The 26,094-nt window shown below is 38.4% G+C and overlaps 1 protein-coding gene across 12 annotated transcripts in view; it reads right to left on the reverse strand.

The window, feature by feature from the left end:
* Positions 1–26,094, reverse strand: part of ELMO1 (engulfment and cell motility 1) — a 312,095-nt gene that overhangs the window by 149,223 nt on the left and 136,778 nt on the right. For all 12 annotated transcript variants that reach the window (XM_069007623.1, XM_069007621.1, XM_069007625.1 and 9 more), the window contains 2 exons: positions 19,166–19,270; positions 6,197–6,305 (listed from right to left, as the gene is read on the reverse strand). In XM_069007623.1, coding sequence (XP_068863724.1) covers positions 6,197–6,305; positions 19,166–19,270 — 214 coding nt within the window. The remainder of the gene's footprint in view (positions 1–6,196; positions 6,306–19,165; positions 19,271–26,094) is intronic.

Genomic DNA, 26,094 nt, shown 5'->3' on the forward strand with positions numbered 1-26,094 from the left:
TAAAGAATCCTGTATCAAACCCACAATAAGATTAAGCACTTTACACATACAAAACAAGTTACGATCCCTGCTCCAAAGAGATCAAAGAGTAGACATAGGGCAGACCTATGGTAGAAACACTAGAGGGTCCTGGGCAGGCCAGCATTTCCAGCTCAGTGACCCAGCAGCCAACACCGCACCAGCTTTGAAGCCATCAGTACCAAGTGTAGAAAAGAACATTCCTAAATTTGTCTCACTGTCGCTCAGAGGTAAAAGTGAAACATCTGGCTTAGAAGGTGTCTGCAGCTCCATTGCTCATATTCTCACAGAGTACAGTAGAAATTTTGTAGACTTCACACTTTGCTATAATCATGAAGAGATTGAGTCTTTTTAGAGCAAAGAAGAGGTTAATTGCAAAGAAATTATTATCTCCATAGAAAAAGAAATCCTTATTTTGTCTCTCCTGTTGGATTGTGTTAGCAAACAGAAAGTGAGGACTGTTTGATAAGACAAGATTCTGCTATCATACAAAAGTGCAGTTAAGACTACTCAGCAAGTTATTACTTTTGTGTCAAGAAGGACAAGCATACTTCATATAGTCAAGAACAGCTGATTTGTGAGCACTGTTTCCAAAGGAATTATTCCCCCCACCCGCTTCCCGCTACTGAAATGGTTTTCAAATGTTGCTTAACTTCTAGCCTTCAGTCATGATCTACTTAATTTTTGCTGAACAGGAGTTCAGAACAGGAGTTATCTGTTGTGGTGATGGTTTGGGCAAGACAACAAAAAAGTGGACAGGTAAGAATGAGCGCAGCAAAAAGCTCCAACAAAGGAGGTTATAATATCTTTTTAATTCTTTATTGTATTCATAATGAAAGCTCATGATGAAAGAGAAAATTGCTACCTTTCACTAAATAACTCTTCAACCAGAAAAGTTTTTCAACTTCCTAACAAACATTTCTTGACTCATAAAATGCTTTGCTCTCCAGAAAATGAAATTACAAGAAGAAATGCCAGAACAGTAAAAAAAAAAAAAAAAACCACTCTCTTCTTTTATTTACTATTTCTAGGGCTTTATTCTATTTAAACTGAGGGAGAAGGAAGAAAAGCGTAAAAAGGCAATTAGCTTCCAAGCAAGGGGAAAAAATTTTCAAATATGACATTCAGTCATAAAAATATTGCATTTGCTGTAGCAAAAGGAAAATCAAACCACTCGAACCCTCAGGTCTGGAATGCTGATCCTGAAGTGACCAATATGCTTCCAGGGAAAGGCCAATAGAAACAAACTACACTGCACACTATGGATTGTGCAGTGCAGAGGAAAAATTGTGCAAAGAGAAAAAATGCTTCCTGACCCTTGCAGCAATCAGCTTACTCCTCGAAGCATGAGATTTGATTACCTTCATCTCAGTGGGCACAACCACGAATATCACTGTATACCTTCTAATGCCCAGCACATTCTCGCTGAGAAAGGGATGACAATATAAGAATTTCTAGAGCATTTCCTGGGCAATAACTGCAGCAAGAGATCTATAGCAAAAACATGCACAAACAGCACAAAGTGCATGAAAATGCAATTGCATTTAGATCTTCTCTTCTGAGGAAAAAATATCCCGCAAATTAATTTTACTCTAACAAATCCCATGATAATTAAATTCCCCATGCCAGAAAAGCAAATAAACCCACACCCAAAACCAAAAGCCCCAGTGAGGATATTTATCTGACAGAAGCTTTAGGACAATCCATACATAGGTATCTGACATGTGGCATATACCCCTGTGGTCTGTCCTAAAACTTGAGTGCAGAGTTTTGCAAAAGCCCCAGAAAACACCTTCCATCAAAACAATCAAATAGGAACATTGGCAGTTAAAACATCTGTGTCCTGCTCAAAAATACGCTGAAAAATACGTGAAGTCTGACGTGCCTTAACTACAGAAGAACTTCAGGCATGCAGTGATAATGGCTTATGAACATCTTTAGACTACTGTTCTGTTGGTAGCACTGTCTTTCCCCTGTGCACACAGCATTAATTTATCATTCCTCTGACAGTTACAAGCCTCTTCACCAGATTCAATGCTAAACAATTTTATGTGAACCTGTATGGAAAGAAGGCAACAAATCCAAGAAGTTGTACTCATTCTGTGTAAATCAGATAATATGGTCCAGTATCATTTCCCACCAGGAATGAAAGTCTTAAGGGATGCTGAGGGTAGAAACAGTGTCACATGCTGAGCAGAGGTGCAGAGAGCTGGACACTGTAGGCACAGATCAGAGAGCATTAGGGGCTACTTAAGTGAAACGGTGAGCTTCTTACTCATGAAAAATACTAGGTTTAATGAACTCTTAATCTCCCGTTAAATTTACTAACTCTGGTTCTGGAAGGTCAAAGGTTTTCTGGATCTCATTTTTAATTTTTACATTTACCTGCAATGTTACTCTCTCCCAGAAAAGCTGGCAGTCTGTTCGTGGGTATTCCTTCTCCTCTGAGCACATGAGACATGTACTAAAACTTGAATAAGAGGGAAGGTGGAGGTTACCTCAGCTTTCATAGTTACTAAGGAGGAACTATGGCCTGACCTTTTCTCCTCTTTGTAAACCTGTCAGTGTACTGGGAATAAGGAGTGTCAAAGTACCTCACTGTACAGGAAGAGGAGGATTGACCACTGGGCCACTGTGTTCCTGTCTGATGTCATCTCCACGACACAGAGGACAAAAAGAAAATCCTCTTGTTAACCAAGATATACAAAGGAAGCTATTACTGCAGAAATCAGAATTACTATAGAGTTTGCTAAGATGAGTGCCTGGGCAAGTACTCATTGAAGACATTCTATTCAATGCCTTTTTAACAGCAACAGTAGCACAAGATTAAAAAATGTATAGTTAAATATCCCACTCTTTCCTGATTCAGAAGTTTTAGTGACGAGGCTTATGGATATGTTGCATTCTAGCTTCCATGTTACTAAAACACTACACCAACCTTCCTCTTAAGTTTTACCTCCTCTACTCTGCAAGTCCACCTCTGTAAAGCAGTTACCATATGCTCAACTCACAGCTTGCACTTGAGCTTTCTCTATTTACACAGGATCTAAACATACACTTAAATGCTTTGCTGAAAAAGATGAATTTTCAAGTAACGGACATTTTGGAATCAAAGTCAAAGAATTAAGAAGTCCAAAACCTTGACTTGTGGACATACAAAAGTAGAATGGCATGCCTTTAACATTGTCTTGTGAGTTCTTGCTGGGATGAATGTGCGCTTGAGAGGACCAAAAAGAAATGGCAAAATGTCTTCTTGTTGCCCAAGGATATTTAATACAGCAGAGCGCAGGGAATATAATCAGCATTAAAGTGCTCTTCATAAATAATGGACAGTCTAGCAGCTTTTTTCTACTCTGCACTTTAAAAAAGTTTCTACTGATGAATATTTCATGAGCAAAAGGTCATTTATTGTGGCTTTTAAATTATGCAATTCAAAAACTGTTAGGAAAAAAAGTTCTATGTCACAATGCAGTAATGGTGAGTTTTGAGTATCTGGAGAAACACGGGCAGCCTTAAATACATATTTTGAAACCTACCATATACAAATTAACGGGGGCATCTTTGCCCTGAACTGTAACTACTGATTTTTAAGATGTCCAATCCTATTCAGCAATACAGCATTTAATCTTGAGTGAAGATTAAACCTGAATGTACATTCTCCTGAGATGTCAGTTCTAGTTTGCATTTCTTATCAAAATATACTGCTGATCACAGGTCATTTAAGATGTGCATCTGTGACAGCCATTTCCAAGAACTCTATTTTAGGGACATTATTTTAAAGGTGCATTTTATTACAGCCTTCTAAAATGACAATTAGAGTTCCACATAAACAAAACCATTACGGAAATACACTGGTGAACAGGTGAATTGTCAAGATGAGTTAGAAGTAACCTTAGCTCTGTCCCCTGTGAATATAAGGCCATGATACAGTCCTATTGCTGCATCCAGAGACAGATGTTCTGTGGGTGTAGATCAGCATGACTTTACAGAAGTCAGTTGTGCTACATCTGGTTTCTATCAACAGAAGCACCAGTACACCTCTCCTTAGCATCATAACATTTACAACATCCCACGCCTCTAAATGACCACCACAGGAGCCTGATGCACATCAGCACACCAAGCATGCCAGAGACTTGCAGCCTCAGTAACACCAAAACAAGTGGCTTCAGAACACTAGCAGGTAACACCCCTTAGGTAGAATCATCCTCAGGGAACTTTTCAGTTTTCTTTCTAACCCCACACTTCCAAACCATAGAGCTATTCTAACAACAACAACAAAAAACCAAATGAAAACCACACACAACCCCCCCCCAAACCAACAAAAACCAAACAACCAACCCACAAACAAAACAAAAAACAGATTTAAAAATATAACAATTCACTTTGTTTTTAAAACTAAGATATTTTCTACATATGGTAACTGAGCTCCAAATCTTCTTATTTTATTCACAGTCCCCACTTAAAAAAACCCCAAACAGATAAGGAAGAAGTTAAAACATGAAAGGAGCTATCTTCAGAAGTCACAAGCAATCAGGACAAGCAGTACCCTACATGGCAAATCATCTACATACAGCCTCCTGCATACAGATGACAAACCTGTCTGTGGAAATAAAAGAAGTTTATTTATCAAATGACTTATGATACAGCAAGAAGGAAATCTGAGACACTTGGCTAACCTCTAGACCAATAATCTTTCTTAGCAACAAATTCCAGTGAAAGTCCCATGGAGTGATGGGACATGCATTAAAACACCATGTACAAAGCTGTTCTTTGGATTTCAGATATTTTTCTGTGCATTTGTAAAAATAAAATTGATCTTTAGCACTTATTTCAAGTAGGCTTACAGCTTTGTTGAGATCATATGTCCCTCCTACATCTACCAGCAGAAAAATTCAGACAGATCTGTCATGCGTGATTTAGCATTAGACACCTCAACTGCAGCAGTAAGGTTATTTTAAAGAGTCGTGTCTGCTACAGTCTGAACCTTATACAACACACTATCATTGCCAAACATCTAAAATAGTTGCTAAACTCTTTATTTATAGACATAGTGAATGTGGTCCTTAATAACTCTGTTTTACTTAGGATGGTATTCAAAAGCCAATATTATCTCATTTATCTGGGTCTGTCAAACACAAATATAAGTTTGGAAGCTGCAAGAAATGCACAGGTTTTATCCTGGACCATTTCACAGAGACAGATTTTTTTCTTTGGTCAATAAATTCTCTCAAGACATTACATTTAAAAAGTTCAAGTGTATCAACAGCCAAATCATACTTTTAAAACAGCTTTTGATGCCTGTTGCAGAGCTAGTAGGAACAATGATACCTATGGGCTCTCTTGCTGCCTTTTACATTGCTCTTCTTTCATTACATTTCATGGATTTGGGTGTAAAGATAAAAGAAAAAGATCTTTATAAGGGGAAAAAAATTCAAAAGGAAGATGTCTCTGAGGGAAGTAAAGCATCTCAGTTGTGCCGCCTGCTTCTGCAAGGAGAAAACAAAACTTGTTGGTAAAGCTTGCCGAAACAGATTGCAGCTGGATCCAAAATTACTGATGGGTAACTGAAGTTTATACATATTGATAAACACCAACACTCTAGACTAATGAAGATACAGACATGCTCTTCTGTTTGATAGTATCTAACAATTTGTCAAAGGACTGTAATTGAAGCCAAAGACAGCTTGTTTACTCTGTATTAAAATACAGTATTTCATATCACACTTTTAGAGTAAATGATACATCTAGCACCTGATAGTTAAATAGAGCTTCAGCTATCTAAGAGAAAATGAGATGTGTCAGTTTAGATGATCAATCCCACAAAGAATGACCATGATACTTATATAAAACCAAGCTATGGCCAAGGTTGTGGAATGGAACAACCATAAAGTCTCCTACACTGAATCACCCAATGGGAAACTGACTCCTCTAGAAATTGTGCAGCTTCCCTGCTTCTTATAGAAGAGAGTCAAAGAATAGGTGCCCATTTCCCCTCTTCCACCCTCATCCCTGGTATGCCACAAACTAGTAAGAGAGAGAAAACAGTCATTCTGAGTGCCAGTGTTCAATGTGTAACTATACCAAGAAATGCTTCTTGAAAGAAAATTCTTGCACTGAAAAAACTCAGGTGTCACTGAAGTCACTCCACGGTTCTTAGACGTCAAACAGATCAACTTACGTAGCTCTCCTACTTTCAGAATTTCACACAGCATCTTTGTCAGCTCAATGCTGCTTCGGCCGAATGGGCACTCGTGCTTGTCTTCTCGACTGCTGTTCTCCAGGACAATCTGAAGGTGGAATCAAAATGGAAAATAATCAGTTTGAAGAACCCATGAGTTGCAACACTGTTCTCCACATCCAACGTTTAAAAGACATACCAGACTGAGTTTACGAAACTGTATGTGGAATTTAGGAAAATGTATTTTCATGTCTCCTCCACAGTTAAGTGACCTATGTCATTTATGTCATGGCTTCAAACTGAAAGACAGTAGGTTTAGATGAGATATTAGGAAGAAATTCTTTACTGTGAGGGTGGTGAGGCACTGAAACAGGTTACTTAGAGAAGCTGTGGATGCCCCATCCCTAGAAATGTTCAAGGCCAGGCTGGATGGGGAGTTGTGTAACCTGGTCTAGTGGAAGTTCTGCTTGCCCAGAGAGGTTGGAACTAGATGATTTCTGAGGATCCTTCCAAACCATTCTATGATTCTGTTTGAGGCAGTCAGCAACACATAAGCAATGCTGCTCCATGACCAACTGGGAAGTTTTGCCATTGCTATGCAATGTTGCTGCACCACCCATGGCTTGGAGAAACTGAAGCAGAAGCCAAAGAGAAAGAAATAGTTTCCTTTTAAATGTGCTGGTTAAAGGAAATTAGGCAAAATTATTGATAGGCATGAACACACCTAGAAGGATCAGTAAAACCAAACTGAGACAGAATTTTCATAGTTGGATTCAGTCTTCAAAGAAGGCTCAATTGTAAAAATCAAACAGAAGCTCACAAAGGAAGAAAATGTCTGCATTCTCTCTATTATGAAAAGAACTTGTGTGCATGTACAAAACAGTTCAGGGAAATATCACTTTTGTATCAAGCCCATGAATGCTACAAAAAAGACTGAAGGAGAGCCTTTGCATTCTCTATTGAGTGGCACTGTAAAATAAATGGGAGAAAATAACTCCTTCCACATTTTTATACGCATTAAGTTCTGCCATATCTGATATAGTTGAGATAAAGTCTTCCCTGGCACTACAACTAAATAAGAAATAGAAAGTTATAAAAATACTATAGATTTCACTGAAGCATTTTCATTGAGCCTGAAAAAAGCAAAATAGGGGCTGGAAAAAAATGAAATGGTCAAAACAAATTTGCAGTAAGAATTTTCTTTGCAGAACAAACTTGGTCACTTTACAAAAACAAAAACCACATCCTAAAAAGCTGCTGTGTAGCCTTTGAAATTAATTTCAAAGGTAAGAGATTTTGCCAAGCACCAGAGAATCCCAGAGGATCTCTAAATTTTTCTCACAAACAGGTGTTTAGACACTGCTCTCTGCTTTGCATTCCTTCTGTCTCGTTAGCTCCCATCTTCACCATGGTTATTGTTTGTTTGGTTTTTGTTGATTGTGGACTTATTTGCAGTTTTTACTTGTTTGTTTTAAATTTTTCAATTTTTACAGAAAAGAAAGCTTTGCAAAGGGCTTTAAGGCTGGAATTTCACCTAAAACCAGGAGGAAAGGTAGGAGGGGAGGAGCAGTTCAGTGCTGGATGCCACTAAAACTTTTCCCTCACTCCCCAGATCTTGGTTTTGACTTGGTTTAGGTCTAGAAGCCTTTCCTGTGAAGCTGTTACAAGTGGGAAAAGAGTGAAAACCCTATGGCAAGCAGGAAAGTTATGTGCTTCACACAACATGCCGAAGTCCCTTCACCAAGCATCTATTTTAGTCCTACTGTATAAAGGGCAGCCTCTAGCTGCTCCCAACCCATCACCCAGGGATGTAAAAGGATAGATGCTCTCTGTGTTATGAGAAAGCATGATCCCTTTCTTGGTTTTGTTTTCCAATGGTGGTGATGTTTCCTTTGATTGCTTACACTTCCCACAGAAGTGTCATTAGGGATATGATATATACTTTACCACCACGAATTTTTACTGGCCTTTTCCAATATTACAGAGTCATGTTCCAGAGTCTGCCAAGAGGACTTTTCCTTCTAAAAGTTTTTGTTTAAATGACATGTAATTGCTCCGTGTCATCTCTGGGTAACAGTAAATCAGAGAAACAGCCCTGCTATTTTTGTTTTACGTTGCTGCAGCCACTGTTCAAGAAACATGTGAATATGACTTTATATTCTGGATGAGTCATCCTGCTTCAGTCTCTCTCATGGAGGATAGTGCTACAGCTCTACACCCAAAAGCAGGAGCAATGACAGAGTAGCTCAAACACCATGGAAAGCTGTGTGTTTCAATACCTCTCTAAGATCACTTCTCTTGTTATTTTTATTACTCTGTTTTATCTCTCACATAATAAAACATAAAATCTGCATACTGGAGCAGGGGGTTGCTTCGACACAGGTTTAGATACAGCAGAGAAACACTGGTAATAAAATCAATGGAGAGGCAAATTGAAAGGGCAAGGGGGAGGGAAAGGGAAGCATTGGGATGTATTCCTGCTCGCTTCTGGCAAATGCACTTTGTTGAATCTCACATTAACCCGACATATTAACATTTCATGAGCACATAAATATTTAATAGTGACACCATATATGCATATAATGTAAGACAGAATTACAGCAATCAATAAGAATGCCAGAGAAATAGTTAAGGCACTGTGTATTGCTATACAGCAAATTAAATGGCAATTTGAGTAATCAATATGTAAAGCAGTCTTGAAATGATCCTCAGACACACTCTCTACAAGCATCAGTTTTTTTAGCATTTGCTGTACAAAATAAAGCAGTGCTGCCATGTTACATTTCTTTAAGAAAGGAAGATAGACAGCCCTTTACTGCATCTAAATATCCGTAAGCAAATTTGACAGATACGGATCTTCTGCAAGAAACAGCAACAGTAAAAAGGGAAAGAAAAAAAATAGGTTCTTATAAATATCCAGAAAAAAAACATTCCTAGTCTTGGCAACAGATTTACAACATTCATTATTATATTTGTAGTACTCTTTTCACGACATCACGACTCATATCCTGTTCCAAAATAAAATGCTATAAATAGAGCTGATAAGGGCATGATTTTAATGTTATTTCCTTTATCACTCTGGTTACGGAGGAGAAATAAGAAGGGAATGGACATGTTCACTTCATAAACTGGTGAAAACAATGCCAGGAAAAGAAATATAATACACAGCTCAAGACAGAAAATACTTTTTTATATCTATAGAGCATACTCCTGGCTTGAGTCACATTTCTATCACAACAGTTATTTTACCATTGGAAGGAAAATAGCGAGGAAGTTGCAAGCCCACACAAGCTTCCTTTAAATGGAGGTCTATCATTAATGCTCATTAAGTGCTCCACCCCATTTTCTTCCTCCTCCTCCCCATCACAAATCCACAGTGAGTGGATCCACCAGACATTTCACAATCAGCAGCTACAGTGATGAAATTTTGCTTGGGGAAAATAAATATTTAAAAGCAGAGACCATGGACATTGCAGTAGAACTCCTGGCACCACAGAATCATTTAGGTTAGAAAGGACCTTTAATATTATCCAGTCGAGCCATTAACTTAGCATTGCTAAGTCCACCACTAACTAAGCCATGTCTCTAAGTGTTTCATCTACATGCCTTTTAAATACCACCAGGGATGGTGACTCAACCACTCCCCTGGGCAGCCTGTTTCAGTCGTTGACAACACTTCCCAAGATGAAATTTTTCCTATTATCCAACCTAAACCTCCCCTAGCACAACTTGAGGCCATTTCCTCTTATCCAATTGGTTCTTCCTTGTGAGAGAACAACTCCTACCTTGGTACAACCTCCTTTCAGGCAGTTGTAGAGAGCAATAAGGTCACCCCTGAGCCTCCTTTTCTCCAGGTTAAACACTCCCAGCTCCCTCAGCTGTTCCTCATAGAACTTGTTCTCCAGACCCTTCCCCGGCTCTGTTGCCCTTCTCTGGACACGCTCCAGCACCTCCATGTCCTTCTTGTAGTGAGGTGCTCAAAACTGAACACAGGATTCAAGGTGTGGCCTCTACTGTTGAGTACAGGGGGATATTCACTGCCCTGGTCCTGCTGACCACACTATTGCTGATCCAAGCCAGGATGTTATTGGCCTTTTTGGCCAGCTGGGCACACTGCTGCCTCATATCCCATCTTCCTTCAGTACTATCTTGACACTGGTCTACTTGGCTACCCTTTATTCTGATACTATGAATCTACTTCTGCCAGGTTTGCCTTTCTTCAGTCCTTGTGAAGTGACAGAATTGGGTAGGTCAAACATGGAAAAGTAGCTTCTAATACTCTAGATGATATACAGTCAAAAAACCAAAATGAGCTCACAGTACAGGAGTATTAAATTCTGAAGATCCTCTTCTGTTCCTCTTGTGCCTTTGATCAATACTGCCCATTACCATGAGGCCAAAAAAAATTCCACCATAATGTGTAATGTTCAACAACATTATTGTTTTTTCTTTAGGGAAAAGCAAAAATGTCCAGACAAAAATCTCAATAGAAAAACAAAAGAAAAGAGAGGGCAGGCAGGAAAAGTCTGAGTGATGTTCTTTAAAAAATAAACAAGAACAAAACAACAGCAGCTCAGAAATGGAAGAAAAAAAGATGAAGTGAGTGAGAGAAGCATAGAATACAAAGAAAATGAAGAATTAGATGAATTGACTAGCAGAGAGGAGAAGGGAAGAGGTTTAAAAATGCTTTTTAAAAATGTAAGGAGGTGAAATGTTTAAGAAATCATTGTTACCCATTTTCTTGACAGTTCTACAGACACAACTCTGTAGCCTGTTAAGGCACGGAAATAGACAGTATTTGTAGTAGAATACAGTTCTGTGCAGTTTTTATTATTTTGCATTACCTACTATATGCATCCATCTATCTATGGAACTAAATCCAGCTGGTGTCCAGTCACAAGTGGTGTACCCCAGGGCTCACTATTGAGCCTAGTCCTGTTGAACATCTCTGTCAATGATTTGGATGAGGGGATCAAGTGTCCCTTCAGTCAGTGCACAGATGATGCCAAGGTGGATGGGAGTGCGGATCTACTGGAGGGTAGGAAGGCTCTGCAGAAGGATCTCGACAGACTGGATGGATGGGATGAGGACAACTGTGTGAGATTCAACAAGGTATCTACCCATGGCCTGGCCATAAAATAGATTTTAAAATTTGGTTTTAAATCTAATTTTTAATTTCTAAAAATAAATAAAACTTATAATAAAGAAAATAAATATATAAAATATAAATATGCAACATAATAGATATACTTAAAGTTATTTTTGAGTTTAAAATCAAATAAATTTAAGTATCATGCCAAGATCACAGAGAAATAATGCAAATTCTCCAGTAGCAAAAAAACTCCTAACAAGACACCAACCTCAAAATCAAAAAGATTTTCTCAATTTATGGCAGTGTGCCTTTATGATTTTCCATTGAATTATTCATTGAGTCTGTCACTACCTCAGGAGCTCAAAATAGACCCTCAGGAAGGCAGTGGACTAAATGAAGGATTTTCCACACTTGACTACCAGGGGTTTAAAAGTCTGCATCAGCTTCAGTAATGAAGCTTATACCTGCAACTAAGAGTTAATGACTGACAAAAGGCAAAATTTTGAAGACAGGTATCTCCAAATGCTTCCTCATCAAAATCCAGGAGGCTGAAACGACCAGACAGAAACATTTCTCCTTCACTGGGAAGAAATATCGACTTAGCCAGTCCCTTAATCCTTCACATTAAAGATGAAATTGTCTCAAAGCATATTGCCCATGGCAACTGCAGATGTAATTCTCAGATCCCTGAGCCAAAATCAGAGCTTGGCAATGAAACAGAGATTCATTGTGATTAGGAAATAAATACAGAACTGAAAGGCAAGATCCACTGTAGCTGCATTAATACTTCTAATAAGTCCCACAGCAGGCAATTCAATGAATATTGCTGCACTATTAAAAAGGAGCATTTCCACAGATCAATTTTGTAAAATGATCCTGTCTTAATAGAGAACAAGCTTTGTAGCATTTTGCTGCAGGTTAATATCAAGAGGTTCAGAGAGCTAGTTAGTAGAGATCATAAAAACCTCCTTAAACCCAAAATGAAAGGTCAAGCAGCATTTAAATACCCAGAAATTGCCGGGATTCTCTTCCTTTTCTTGACACTGCTTTTCTTTTTCCTAAGCCTACTTATCACATATAGTAGGCTTCACCATTCCCTCTTTAGGTGCTTTAGGTAACTTTAAGAAGCAAGTCCTTAGGATATACTTCCTGAGAAGGGTAAGAGACTCTACTGCAGACTCAGTTTCCATTCATCCTCATCACCAAATTTGCTTTTTTCCTAAGGTAGCTTGTCATTTGCTTCAGCTTCAGCAACAGTCTTCTTCCAACATCCTTCACTCTGCACTGTCCCCTCTGATGCTGTATTTTTAATTTCCCATGCTTCCTCTCTCCCTTATCTCACTCTTCCTTGATGTTCCTGAGTCAATACAGAAATTTCTCATGGCAAAGCTAAAATAAAGCAACAGTTATTTCTGCCTGCCTCTGGAAGACACTAGAATTGCAATTTAAACCAAGATCTGAAAGAAAAGTTGAGACCTTCTACAGATATCGAAAAATAAGAAGAAAGGAGCCACTGACATGAGATGGCTTAACATTTCCAAAAGTTGGGTTTTTTTCTGGAAAATTATAATGAAGTTATACTTTTAAAACAAATCGAGTTCCAAACTATCTCAAGGTAAATATGCATGGTTCTGCAGGTGCTCACCTAGCAGTAAATTTTATTCCTCACACAAACACCTTAGCATGAAGCATGATTTTAATTTTTATTTTCCATCTAAAGATAAATATGCAGTGGTTTGTCTTTTATCTTCCTCCTTTCTTTGCCACTCTATGAAGAACCAACCAAATAATTGTAAAGCTTGATGGTAAGGCCCAAGATGAGAAGAGTCCATTGCCCTTTCATCTTCAGAACAGCACCAGGATGTGCTCTTCACTTGGCACAGTCACAGGTATGTGAGAGGGATTTGGCATTGAACTGGTCCAGTTTGTAAACTACCAGCCAGGTATTCCTCTCCCTCTCCCTCCCACAAATAGAAGGCAGCAATGCTTTTCCCGAAGGTCTCACCTTGTTCACCAATGGCAGAGGTAGAAGGTAGAAAACTGCAGTATCTGCAGAATATAGCAAAGTTTTGAATTTTCTTTTCTTTCATAATGTAAAACAGGCCCTACGGGTGCCCTAATATTATTGTGGTATGGCTATATGAGAAAAACATCTACCTTTACAGCACATCAGCAACCAGACTCACATCACAAATGCCCTGGACACGGAGTAAACGGGAAAACCTTTAACAATCCAGAGCTGGTTTTCTCTCCTCATGTATCCACATCTCAGCTTTGCAGGTGGAGGGACTGTGGCTCCACAAAAACTAGGCCAATCTTTATATGCTACTGCTGCAACACATGGTGTGATTCAAAACCTTTTGAAGACAGTTGCTAGACTTGCAACAATTTCTTTGGATCAGGACATCATTTAGACAAGAGCTTCCATAAACTTGGGAAAGTTTAGGTGTGCTATGAATGGTGGAGAGTGATCTGAACACATGCAGGACTATAAGATGCCATATGTATCCCCCTGCACATTCCACACAGGGCTGTGCAGAGAGTGCCGTGACTCCCTTACAATTCTCTTCCTCAGTGCTAACTTTGCATTTATGCTGTTAACAGCCACACCAGGATTTTGCCTCTCAAACTGCAGAGGGAACCATCTCAATTCTGCCGCCAGTGATGGAGGCCCCCAGGGCATGTAAAGGAGAAACATTGTGTGATATTTGGGAAGGAACAAAAGGCAGGCAGAAAGACACTTAGAGATGTGAGTGGACAGTAAGAACACAGAATGGAAAGCTTGGCAGAGAAAAGACAAGAACACATTAATAGGGTGGGAACATGGCTTAGGCAATTAGGTCTCTTAGAAAACTGCATTCCTTCACGAGACTCACCTGGAAGACTCATGTGAAAAAGCTCACTTTTCTCTCTACCTTCTACAGAACAAAAATAAATTATATCCCTTTCCCTATGGCAGAAATCAAGCTTAATTTTATTTCAGAAAATGCTGAAATTACATGTTGGACTCCTTGTATCTGATCAGGATAGAGTGAGTAGGCACGAGGAGACTTTGTGAATTGACGGAAGGATGTGTAGGCAGCCTCCTATACAACAACTGCATGGGTTAGAAAGTATATGGCAGACAGTCTGACTGTGACTCAACCCATTGAAGTTCTGAAAGGTCTCTGCAGGATGCCAGCAATCTTCCTGCCTGCATCACTGGCACTTGCAAACAGCACCTGCTCCTCCTCTCTGGTTTCTGAAAGCTTCAAATGCAAAAGAGCTCCCTCCTCAGCCTCCCCAAATGTAGCTGCTGGGGAAGAAGTGTCCCTGAATTATAACTGTGTGAATAACCAAATCACCAGCTCAGCAAATTCAGGGGAAGGGGGATTTTCTACTACTGACCAAAAACCAAGTCAGCTTCTAATTTTCAGGTAATCAAAGTAAGTCTTGGTGCAACCAAAGTCCACATTTTGGGTTTTTTATTTGGAACATTCTAATAACTTAAAAAAAAAAATTTAAATGCAAGGACAAAGAATCTAAGAGCATACCACTAAGTATCTTACATGTCTCTCACAAAATTGTAGTAGCATTGGATCCACTATAAAATACACCAAGGGATTGATAAGCCAAAATTTTCAGCATGGATTTCAACGCTGCTTTCCCGCCCTGGTGATAATATTTTATATGGAAAATTTTACATTCAATATCAAATGAATATTTGCATCAAATAGATAAAATCAGTGGGAACAGGCATAAACTTCCTCTTCTGCAGATGAGACTTGAATTTCAGACTAGAATAAAATGATATTTCTTCCTACAAATGAAGAGTCTACTAATCTAATAAAGGGCAAAGAACTGGACATAAACTTAGGCAGCCAACTGGAATGAACCCAAAATAGGTGACCAGCCAATGTTCAGACACAAAGCTGCTAATTTTATGTGCATTTTCTGCCTGAAGCACCAATCCCTTGTGCTTAAACAAAATTATGAGACACAGTATGTGTCTTCTCAAGGCAGAATCTGACCCCAAAGCAGCAGTGAGTCCTGCTACAATATAGCTGGTCAGAAACACAGAAGAAAAATATAGACGAGCCAACCAATTTGTCAGTCATCAAAACCAAATTCATTAGAATGAGAAATTTTTTTCTCCAGAAAAATAAAAAGGCACATTGCTACAAGTTATCAGTAAGAAAAATTTCAAGATGTCTATACTGAATAAAGTCTGTCTTCAATGGTACCTTACAGTTTTATTTTTAAAATTAGTAGAATGTGAAGCTGAAGTAGTTTTGGAAAGGAGTAAATTGAAACTGGGGGAACATGTGACTTGTCTGCTACAAAAGAACAAAAAAATTATCTGTCACAAAGCTTTATTCCAATCATTTTCTTCTCTGTTAAATTTAATTATACACTCTGGCTGTCCTATAATTATGGAGCTTGGGAAGCTGCCAATTATTTCCTGTGGAAAATTTTAAAATTTCTTGCAGAGATTCAACACTACTTCCATCAAAGCATTCCATATACTAAGTCATCACCGTTTAAAAGCCAAGCCTCTGATGATAGTGATTGATTATTTAAGTGCAACATGAAAAAAAACCCCGCTGCATATCAGTCACTGATAGAACCTGACAATTAAATTTAAAAGAGAAAGAAAAGATAACTCAACAGGAAACTAATTCAATAGGACACTTTTTAAAAATCCAAATGATAGCTAACAACACCACACAGTCAAAGAGATTATGTTTGTTTTTTTCCTATTCACTAAACAACCTTTCTACTGGAGGCTCCAGTCATCTCGTATGGCAAACAAAACCTTGAGATTCAAGATCTGTTAACTCAAAGTTTGTATAAACACTGTGTTTATCTGAAAGAAGACAGCAAATAAAAAAAATGTATTACAGCACTTTCAGGAATAAGTATACAATGGGAAAAAGGTGAATGAAAGAAGTGGATTGTGGGGAAGGAGGTAAAAAAGAAAAAAACAGGGGGGGAAAGTGTGGTTATTTTTGTTTCCTCCTTCATCGTGTGACACCCATATTTTCACCCTGAAATGCCTTTTGCTTTCAAGATGCAGTGTTACCCATCTGCTCCAGTGCTTTCACACCCATGTTCTTTAACAAATTGCAATTGTATTTACTCTTCCTACTTTAGTGTGCTAAAGTACATTATTTTTCTACTGGTCTTTGAAGCCCCACTGCCAGCCCCCAAAAGGACACTTCAGTTTCAGATGTCCTTCCTATCCAACTAATCCATTTATTATGCAAATTACTTCAATGCAGAATCTCTTATGAGAGGCAAAACAAGGATTGAAAAGGGAAGAGATTACCCATTGACTGTATTCTCTCCTAACTTCTGCTTATCCATTATTTTCATTAATGCAAGAACTAAGGGTCATGCAGCTGGGGCATCCTAAGAGTCACAGGTCAGACTGCAGGGAACTGTGCTGCCCATTAAAATGCAGCACTGCCAATACACTCACTGAAACCATTATGACTTCCTGATAGTGTCTCTGCTTAATATACCACATTCTATCAAGGAAAACTTCAGATATTCCCAGTTCGTTCCAAACCAGCTCTGATTTTCACCCTCAATTTCTAATTACTGCAGAGCAGAGATAGTATCTGGGGCTTAGGAATTAACCCCATGGCACAGGAATCAATTGCATTGCAAAGAGCCAAGTTGAAAATAATCTCTCCTCCTAGGAACCAGACTATTTCCTAGGATCAACAATGAAAAGGGAAGAGCTCCTGTGAAACAAGTTTTTCAGGCTGCAAATGTATAGCTGATTGTATAGCTAACAATTTCCTGTGGAAAATTTAGCTTGACCACAAGAGGGATTTTATTAGGGTACAGGAGTCGAAATACATCTGAAAAAATAAGCAAGGTCAACAGGCTGTACCAGTAGAGCAAATTGGTGTTGTGGGAGCTTTGGGAGCTGAAGGCCATGAAGGAAAGGAAGTGTTAGATATAAAATAAGGAACTCGAAAAAGGAACAGGCACGTCAGGGCCCACAGGAAACTACAGTACACCTGTTAGTAAGTCAAGGAGATGAAGAGATAGAAAGTAGGTGTCTTTTGCAATCAAAGACTATCAGCACTGTAGGAGTTGCACAACACCATCATCTCAGAGGTGTTCCTACTGTGCCAGCAATGCTGTATAAACACTAAGCAGAACTCCTCAGAGTGGTGGATAGACTAACATACTCCCAAAGCACATTTACAGTCCCAAAGCAGCTTTAGGCAAGCAATTCAATCTGAGAGTGCCTCCATAAGGCACTTCTAGTGGATGTGTACTCTTTCTCAGGAGGGAAATACATGAAGCACTCAGGCACTCTCCTAACAGGAACCATGCAGGAACAAAAACAGGCAGCTCAAAACAACAAAAATTCTCAGTAATGCAGCAGCAAAAATACTGCATTATAAAAACAAGGCTGAGCCAGCAGCAAAATCCTTTCCAAAAAGTGGCTAATTACGTGCTTCACTGAATCCAATTTTTAAGACAGCATTTGCAACATGAACATGAAAAAATAAGAAAAAATTGAGAGATGCCAATGAAAGCTCTATTTCAACAGAATTTCTGTCCCCTTTCAAAATTTTCAAGCTTCTTTAAAATGTGTCTGGCTCATTTGGAAGCACTGGCTACCTCTAATTCTCTAAACTTACAATTTTCAGAAGAAATAAGAAGTAACATAGTCCAGATCTTATAAAATTTTAATGAGAAACAGTAACCAATTCTCTTTTTATAAACAAAAACACTATTCAGCATAGTTTATCCAGAAAACATGTTCTTTGTTCATTACCTGAGATATCCTTTCATTTCAGGGATTTATAAGGATTGGTAAGTATTGTTGTATTCCATACTACCACAGTGTCTTTTTTAAGGGTTATTGCTAGATTCAGACTGAGGAGAAAGATCCATTTAAAGAGCAAATCCTACAATCTCATCATCTAGTATTTTGTCCATCCCTTGCAAACCTGTTAGAGCTTTGACACCAATTTACTTTTTACAGAAAACAGATGATAATGTATATTAAAAGCTCACTCTTGACTTTTAGAGGAAATGACTGGTGTGTGTACACAACCTTCTCTAAGCAGGTCTGCATGTATGCATTTTCTTGAGGACTTAAACCATCCCTACAAAATCCAGACATTGACTTTCTGGAGTTTCCTCCACTCCCATCTGTGCTTGCTAGGTTTATGTTGGGAAAATACTTGATTGCAATAAAGTTCAGGAAAACTTGTTCTCTTTGGAGGCAGGTGTTATCCAGTTGTATGCCTCTTCTTGTACAGATGCAACCCATAACCCCTCTAATTACCCTTGAAATAACCGATGTAGGAAGTGGAGTGGGCAGGGGGCAGGAACAGGTTATATAAGTGAATCATGATGCATATTTTACTCCAAGCATTACCTTGCCTACAGCAGTAGTTTTAGTGGAAGCATCTTAACCCTCAGGACACTGCCAACACAGTCACCTATCAAGGCATTTGATCATCAAAGCCTCCTTTCCACAAAAAAACCCTGTCAGTTTTTGGTAGGCTTGAAGCAGGTCAGAGAATTCTGCATAATTACTGCTTTAGTTTATGGTCATCCATTATGCATCTGACAAAGGCACAGGCTCATTTTTCTTCTCTTTGCAGGCCTAAGCAAAAAGGAGTATTTGCAAAAAGTAATACCTAGAATATTTGACTCGGCAATGGCAGACAAGACACATCTACAGCTTTCTCCCAGAGCTTTTACAGACATGTCATGTTGTAGTGTCATGTGGTTAGTCTTCCTAGAGTTTGTTGTTAATGATATGGGGATTTTGAACCTCCTCTTGAAAGTCAGCTGTAAATAGGACATAATCACTGTGAACAGGGAACTGCAAAGACCTCCATGACAAGAGGAAGCCTTACCCGAATATAAGCATCCTGGTGATGTTTAGCAAAGTACAGCATGTTGTCGAGCGCCAGCATTCCAGGAGGGGTCTGCGTGAAATCCATCGCTGGGTTTACATGATTCTGCAAAAAGAGAGCAAGATCACTCAATGAGCACCTTTACAAAGGCTATCAGTTCCCCACTGTTGATGAGCACCATGGCAGCCTGCTGTGTCAAAGAATGTCCAGCAACAGAGCTCTTTTTGCTGAGCTGAAAACTCTTAACAAGGAAATGGTCCATGCCTCGAAGAACTCTAAAACCAAATACAGACACTATGAAGTTGGAATGTCAGTAATTCACTTCTGCAGCTATGGAATGGAGTTTCCCAAAGGCTGAATGCTTTAGAAGCACAGACACCCACGTCTTTCGTGGCAGATAGACACCTTGGAGGTACTACAGACTAAAAGTACACGAAAATACAGATGTTTGAGCAAACAGATACCAAAACACCTATTTATACAACAGCTGCAGGACGATTTCAAATAAACCACCAAAAGGAGAAAAAAACTACCACACTAAATAGCTGTATTAAGTCTATTGGGTCTTGTGGACTCCTGAACACAAAGGGCCTCAGATAAAATTTTATATGAAAATAAACAGACTCATCTTGTGGAATTCAGGTACATTTTTTGTTACATTCTGAACCTATGAATTTCATCTATGGAATTAATGAATGAACATACCAAATGTAATCAGAGCTCCTTAGCTTCCACATGCACATACATATTTCTCAGTTTCACACAGTACATGAAGAACTACAGTTGCCCAAAATATTCATTAACCCAGCTAATTATCTGATTGGATTGAATTAAATGTACATTTGAACAAGTTTCATGGTTTAGACATGAAAATTTGCCTTGCTACACCAAAGAAGCTGCTCAGAAGTCCCAAGAATATGTCCCCACCAAGAAATGCCTCCCTTCTGCTATGCTCTTTTATCAGTATCACCTTTGCAATGTCTCCTGCTCCACTCATCACTCTGACACAGAAAGATTTCCCTGTCTGCTTTGCAATGGCACTTCTATTCTGTGAGACCCAGCTGACAGGGACTTTAAAAGTGCATTTACTACCAGAAAACTGGCTAATATCAGCACAGATTTCTTCCATTACTCTGTTTCTTCAGTGTGTTCAGGGTCTGATCCACCCACCTCACTGATAGATAAAAGCAGGGGTTTTACTACTTTTCCTTCTTTTGAGTCTGTCAGGCCATAAAGTGGTAGAAATGAGCAATTCCATTTTTTTGTCCATTTCATCTTCAAATGTATCATACGTTGTTTTTAGCCAGTCAATAATTCACAGTCACATAAAAGATTAAAAATAGTAGAAAGCAAAATTTATACATTAAGATGCCTGCTGCAACTTCAAAAGCAGACAAATATATTGGTCTGAAAATGGCATGCACAACCTGTTGGTTGTACATTTGCAGCTTAGGAGTACTGGTGTACAAGCCAAACAATCACGGGCTCATTGTGGAATCAAGAGGATGCCTGGAACCCTAGATTTTATATAGAAAGATTTATATAATAGGTATTTCAGAAGGGTAATTGTCATTTAGGAAGGGAAACCAATGTCTTACTGAGTTGTAAGTTCCAAAAACTCCCCTTTAAACTTTTTTCCCCACTTTTGTCTGCTCATCTGAATGACAGACAACAGCCTTTCATGGCTATTTCCCCAACTCAACTTTCATCTTCCACATTGATGCATTTATCAGTCAGAACATTTAAAATCAGTACAAAATTGCTTCACACACATCACAAGCCCTATAGACTTCAGCTTCTGGGGGGAGAAAACTGCCTTTCCTACAATTTTCAAGCATTTCAAGAGAGGCTGAGTCTGGCAGACACACAAATGCATTTGAAATTGCATCCATTTTGGCCATAAAGTACAAGTCCTGAGGAAGAACTACAGCATAGGGCTGAACACACAGTCTTGGCTCCCATGCTACAGCACAGGTAGTATACACTTGGATAAATACCGGACAAGCACAGAGAGTTTCAAGACCCAACTATATTTCTCCAGCTATTACAATACTGGTACTCGTTTTACTGGCATTTACAAAGGTAAATTAAAAACAGGACACAAATAAAAAGGCTGAGCTACTGTTGCTTGAACAGTTCTTTCCTTTATCCCATTCTAAATTGACAAAAACCAGCAAGGACACGAGGAATCTCACCACATTTAGTAAGGATGACTCATTTTGTCTCTTACCATCACTACTAGTTCTATGTTCAATCAGAAAAGCCATCTTTCCATCACCTTTACTTTATCTCCAAGTCAAGCCTATAAACCGAGCTATTTTCAGTTTGTTTCTGTTTTTCAAAAGCGTCTGTCACGTGGGATCCCAGGATAACTAGGGCTTGATCTTCAACTGTTGATTTAAATAACTAGAAATACACCAGCAGATAATAGCTGAGGATCCACAAGACAGTTCTGGCATGTGTGAGACAATACAATACCTTCAATTATTCTTCAAATTCAAAAGGAATGTCAGACACTGTTCCCTTCCTTTTTCCTCCCTCCCCCTAAAATCATCCTTAACATGATGAATATTTGTGGTTGAAATATTAAGTTATTAAGAGTGGGTTTAGAAACGAGATACAAAGCTAAATTATCTAAAATGCTGTAGTGAATAATTCAGAAGTAGGCAAACACGCCACCTACAATATAATTTATTAAATATATGGAACACAGTGCTTCAGGCATATTATTGCATCCGTTTAGTACAAAATGTATGGCATTTTTCACTTTATGAAAAGAGAAGAGTAAGAAATACAAATGAGACAGATTTGTTACCTCCAGTTTTTCAGATAATTTTTGATTTTTTTCCACTAGTCTGAGCAATATCTTTGTATTTTTCAGCTTCAGCACCTAAACAGTATTTAACAGCTTTTGCTCTTACCCTGTACATGTTAACATACCAGAAGCATCAAGAATTTGTTAGCCAACTTAATAGGATACTGTGGAAACAAAAAAACATTGTTTTTGATAAGATGAAAAACCAAAATCATGTCTGCTTGTGCCATTAAGAAAAAAAAAGTTAAAAAAAATCACGTGGCGTGTTTCACAATATGACAGCTATTCTGGCTAAATCCCTGTGCAGTAATTACATCCAGACAACCTAGCATTCCAATGCAGTTCTAGCTGTGTAAAGCTTTCTTCTCTATCCTGAATGGCTTCACTGTCTTACTTCTGGCTCCTGCAGCAACCTCTGGAGCACATATAGATTCAGTGGTAGGAATGTGTCCTCACACCGAGATGCCTGTTCACAGCAATGGGGTACTGTCTGTAATTGCTAATGGAATAAGGACCCCTCAATCCTTCTGTTATTCCCAACGACAGTATCTTCCATGCGAATATGCCGAAGCAAAGGAACTACTTATTTCCCTGCAATTCTAGGCCATTAACACACAAATTTATTGCTGTCTTGACAGGTATTGACAGCTTGTCACAGATTTTGCACCGGTGCTGTGTGCAGCCATGTAAATCAGTTGCTGAATCATGTTAGTTTGTCCTGAAAGCAGCTTGAAGAAGGTGCTAGACCCAGTTACAGTTGTTTTCCAAATCCCAAAGCAGCTCAGGTGAAACCCTATTCTCCGTGCCTCACTCCCATAAGTGCTATGACAAAAACACGTCAGAAGTTTCCGGGGAAGAATCAGGAGTGCAAAAAAACCAATGACAGAAGAACTTCCAAATGTCAGAAGAATCCAATTTTAATGGTGTCATTCTAAAATGAACCCTCTCAAAATTGGTCATATTTTTTTTACAGAAAAAGGAACAATCTGTCTACAAAGATAACACTGGTGACAGCAATTTCTTTCTCCCAGCTTCAATTACTTTCTTACTCATTTTCTTCTTCCTTTTAAAACTAAACCACTGTTCTGGGGGTAGGAAGAAAAGCAATCACCTACCTAGTTCTACAGCACCTCTGCAAAAACTTTCCCTGGATAAAATCAGGAAACCACAGTAGTACATACATGGATATTTGTTCCTAATAACTCAGGACAGGAAGAGTGGGAACTTTTAAAGTGAGATTTACATTGAATTATGAATTGATAAACTTATGCTAGAAGTATCAACAAGCACAAAGACTCACCACTTACCCCTTCTCTAAATAAACCGGAATCTTTACATGCAAAATGTTCCCATCTGTTCATTTACACAAGAATTACAAATAAGGAAAAATGATACATTATAAAAACCAACATTTGTGAAGAGGTAGTCAGCTAAAATTCTTAATGAGGAAATATTTTTGTCTTTTTATTTAGCAGCACTATATTCAAAGAGATGATGATGATGCACACAGCTTCTATCATTCCACTTAATGATATAACAGTGACTTGGGAATTTTCAACCTCTATGTAATCAATGAAGGCAAGAGCTGGCAGATTTGTTTTTCTCTTGATAACTATTTAAATATGCAAATGTGAATACTTTTTTCTACCGAAGCCTATTTTTTTAAAATTTACAACAGAACTCAATGCTACAATGAAAATGTACCTGGAGGATTCCTGAATTAAAAACAAACAAACAAACAAAACCACAAAACCACCCACACTCTAACTCAAGTGAGAAGTACCCAAAGCTCAGCAACTGCTATAAATTTGAAAGAATATGAAGAAAATAATTTAAGACACTTTCAGTGCAAGTGATGTAAACCACATCCTCACTATCCCACCACATATAAAGAGCTCCAGTATGTTTTTGTACTGGATATAATTTTCATGAAGGTTTACAGATTATATTTGTATACAATGATGGTGGTTTTTCCTTTAACTAATTTCTAGCTCTTTCTAGCTTTCTGTTTTGGCAAACATTTGTCCATCTCTACTAGCAGGTAGAAATTCTGGGGTTTGTTTTTGTTTTTGGTTGTTATTGTCATGACAGCTTTGGGATATATATTAGTAGACTAGAAATGTTATGAAACTCGTTCCTACCAAGGCAACGTGTTAAGCAACAGACTTCCTGGATCAAGTTTGACCTCACCAATATGGACCCAACCTTCTCAACAGCAAAGAAATTTTAAGTGCAATCTGCACATCATTTGCCCTACAAAAGATAAAAAGCAATATTTTGACTACCATATATCCTTAATTCATTGAGCTACTATGTAATGTAATGTAAAGAACAAAAGTTCTATGTAAGTCACCACCAGAAATCTGCCCCAGTCATGAAAAGATGCTATGGTGGTAAAAATAGCAAAAATCTGAATGTTAAGGAGGTGCAATTAAATCACCTAAAAATCACTAAACAGAACATAACAGGCATGTCAGAAGCTCTACATGTTTTCAGTCATGAATAAATTACACATTATAAAGCAAGACAAAAAGCTCTTGCATAATTCTTTGTAGTTTACACATGCCTATATTACATGGAGCTAATGCTTTGGATTCCAAAATCTTAAACCCTATGGGCTGGCAATAATTTGAAAGCCTAGAAGAATCCAAAATTACTGCTGTAACTCAGAATGATCACATCTTGTCCAATGCATGAAAACTGTAAGCCACCTTTCCAGTTTTATTGTAGTTAATAAGGGCAAATTTTAAAGTTAGATACATGTTTAGCACTTCACAGATTGTTGACTTCATATTACTGAAGTAATGTTTACTGGGCAAATGTAGTTATCAAGCAGTAACAGGTCATGTACTCTTTCAGGGATATATAGAATGAATCAACAGGATCTGGTAATTCCAATTAAATTTTTTCAGCATTGAAAATTAATTTCAGATATCTCACCATATCCACTAAGCTTACAGAAAAATAGAATAAGTAGTCACACATCCAGTTGCAGATATAGCTGGACTGGGTCAAAAAACTAAAAGCCATACTAGTTTATTTACTGAGATTACTAGATCACTTTACAGCCAGACCCTGCCAGATTTTCTGTCTACCCTGACTTTTGGGGCAAAGTCAGTCCACTTTAGATTAAACTGCTGCCAGGTGAGATGTGAGCTAATCCAGACGGCTTTCACTGCAGGGAATTAGGGACCCATCCCATGAGACTTTCTAGGCCCAGCTGAAAGGGTGTGAAGCAGATGTCCCTCCAGCCAGGGCTGCTGGAGAGCAACCAAGAGCTACAGCTTTTCAGATAGCTCCAGCTCTTACAAAATCACAATGGAGTGTATTCCCCGTGTCCTGACCAGCAAGACACTTTTGTATTGTCTGAACTAAAACATCCATGAAGAACACTGGTAAGAACTGGCACAGAGCACCCCCAACCTAAAAAGAACAACTGTTATAAATACAGGCTTTTTAATGACTTTGGAGTGTGTCAGGAGATGACTGGTTTAATTTTACCAATGTCATTAAAGCAGTTTGCCTTCTCTATACAGACAGGATCTAAAGCGCAAATTCTCATCCTGCCCAGCAGGAGAATAATCAAGCTAGCAAGAAGACAGTTATGTGAGAAAACAGTGTGAACAGTGCTAGCAGGAACAGCAAGCCAAAGAAATTAATCCATCTACACTTGGATACTGCAAACGAACACAGATTAAATGTTTGCAACTAGACAGAAGTCATACCCGCAAGAATCAAAATCTACCTCAGTAATTTTATCTCTGGGACTCCTATCAAAGGTGTCAATTAGTTAGACTTAGTGTTCCTAAGTCAAATTTTGTCATGAAAAGCTTTTTTTTGAGTTTGAGAAAGTTTAATGCCTGTTGAGTCAGGTAGATTGTGACTTCCACTCATTATCTAAGCATAACGGCTCCATAATTCAGGAGAAATTAAGAGCTCTTCAACAGACATTTTTTACAATTTAAGGAAAAGATACAAAATAGTTAATGAGTGTACATATATATTTTAGCATATGGCCAAAACAAATGAGTCACATTACCCATCAACAAGGAAAAATTTTCACTTTTTATGAAGTAAAATGAAAATTTCAAAACCAAATAGTGCCAAATCTTGG

Source organism: Aphelocoma coerulescens, chromosome 2 (genome assembly GCF_041296385.1).
Source record: "Aphelocoma coerulescens isolate FSJ_1873_10779 chromosome 2, UR_Acoe_1.0, whole genome shotgun sequence".
NCBI lineage: Eukaryota > Metazoa > Chordata > Aves > Passeriformes > Corvidae > Aphelocoma > Aphelocoma coerulescens.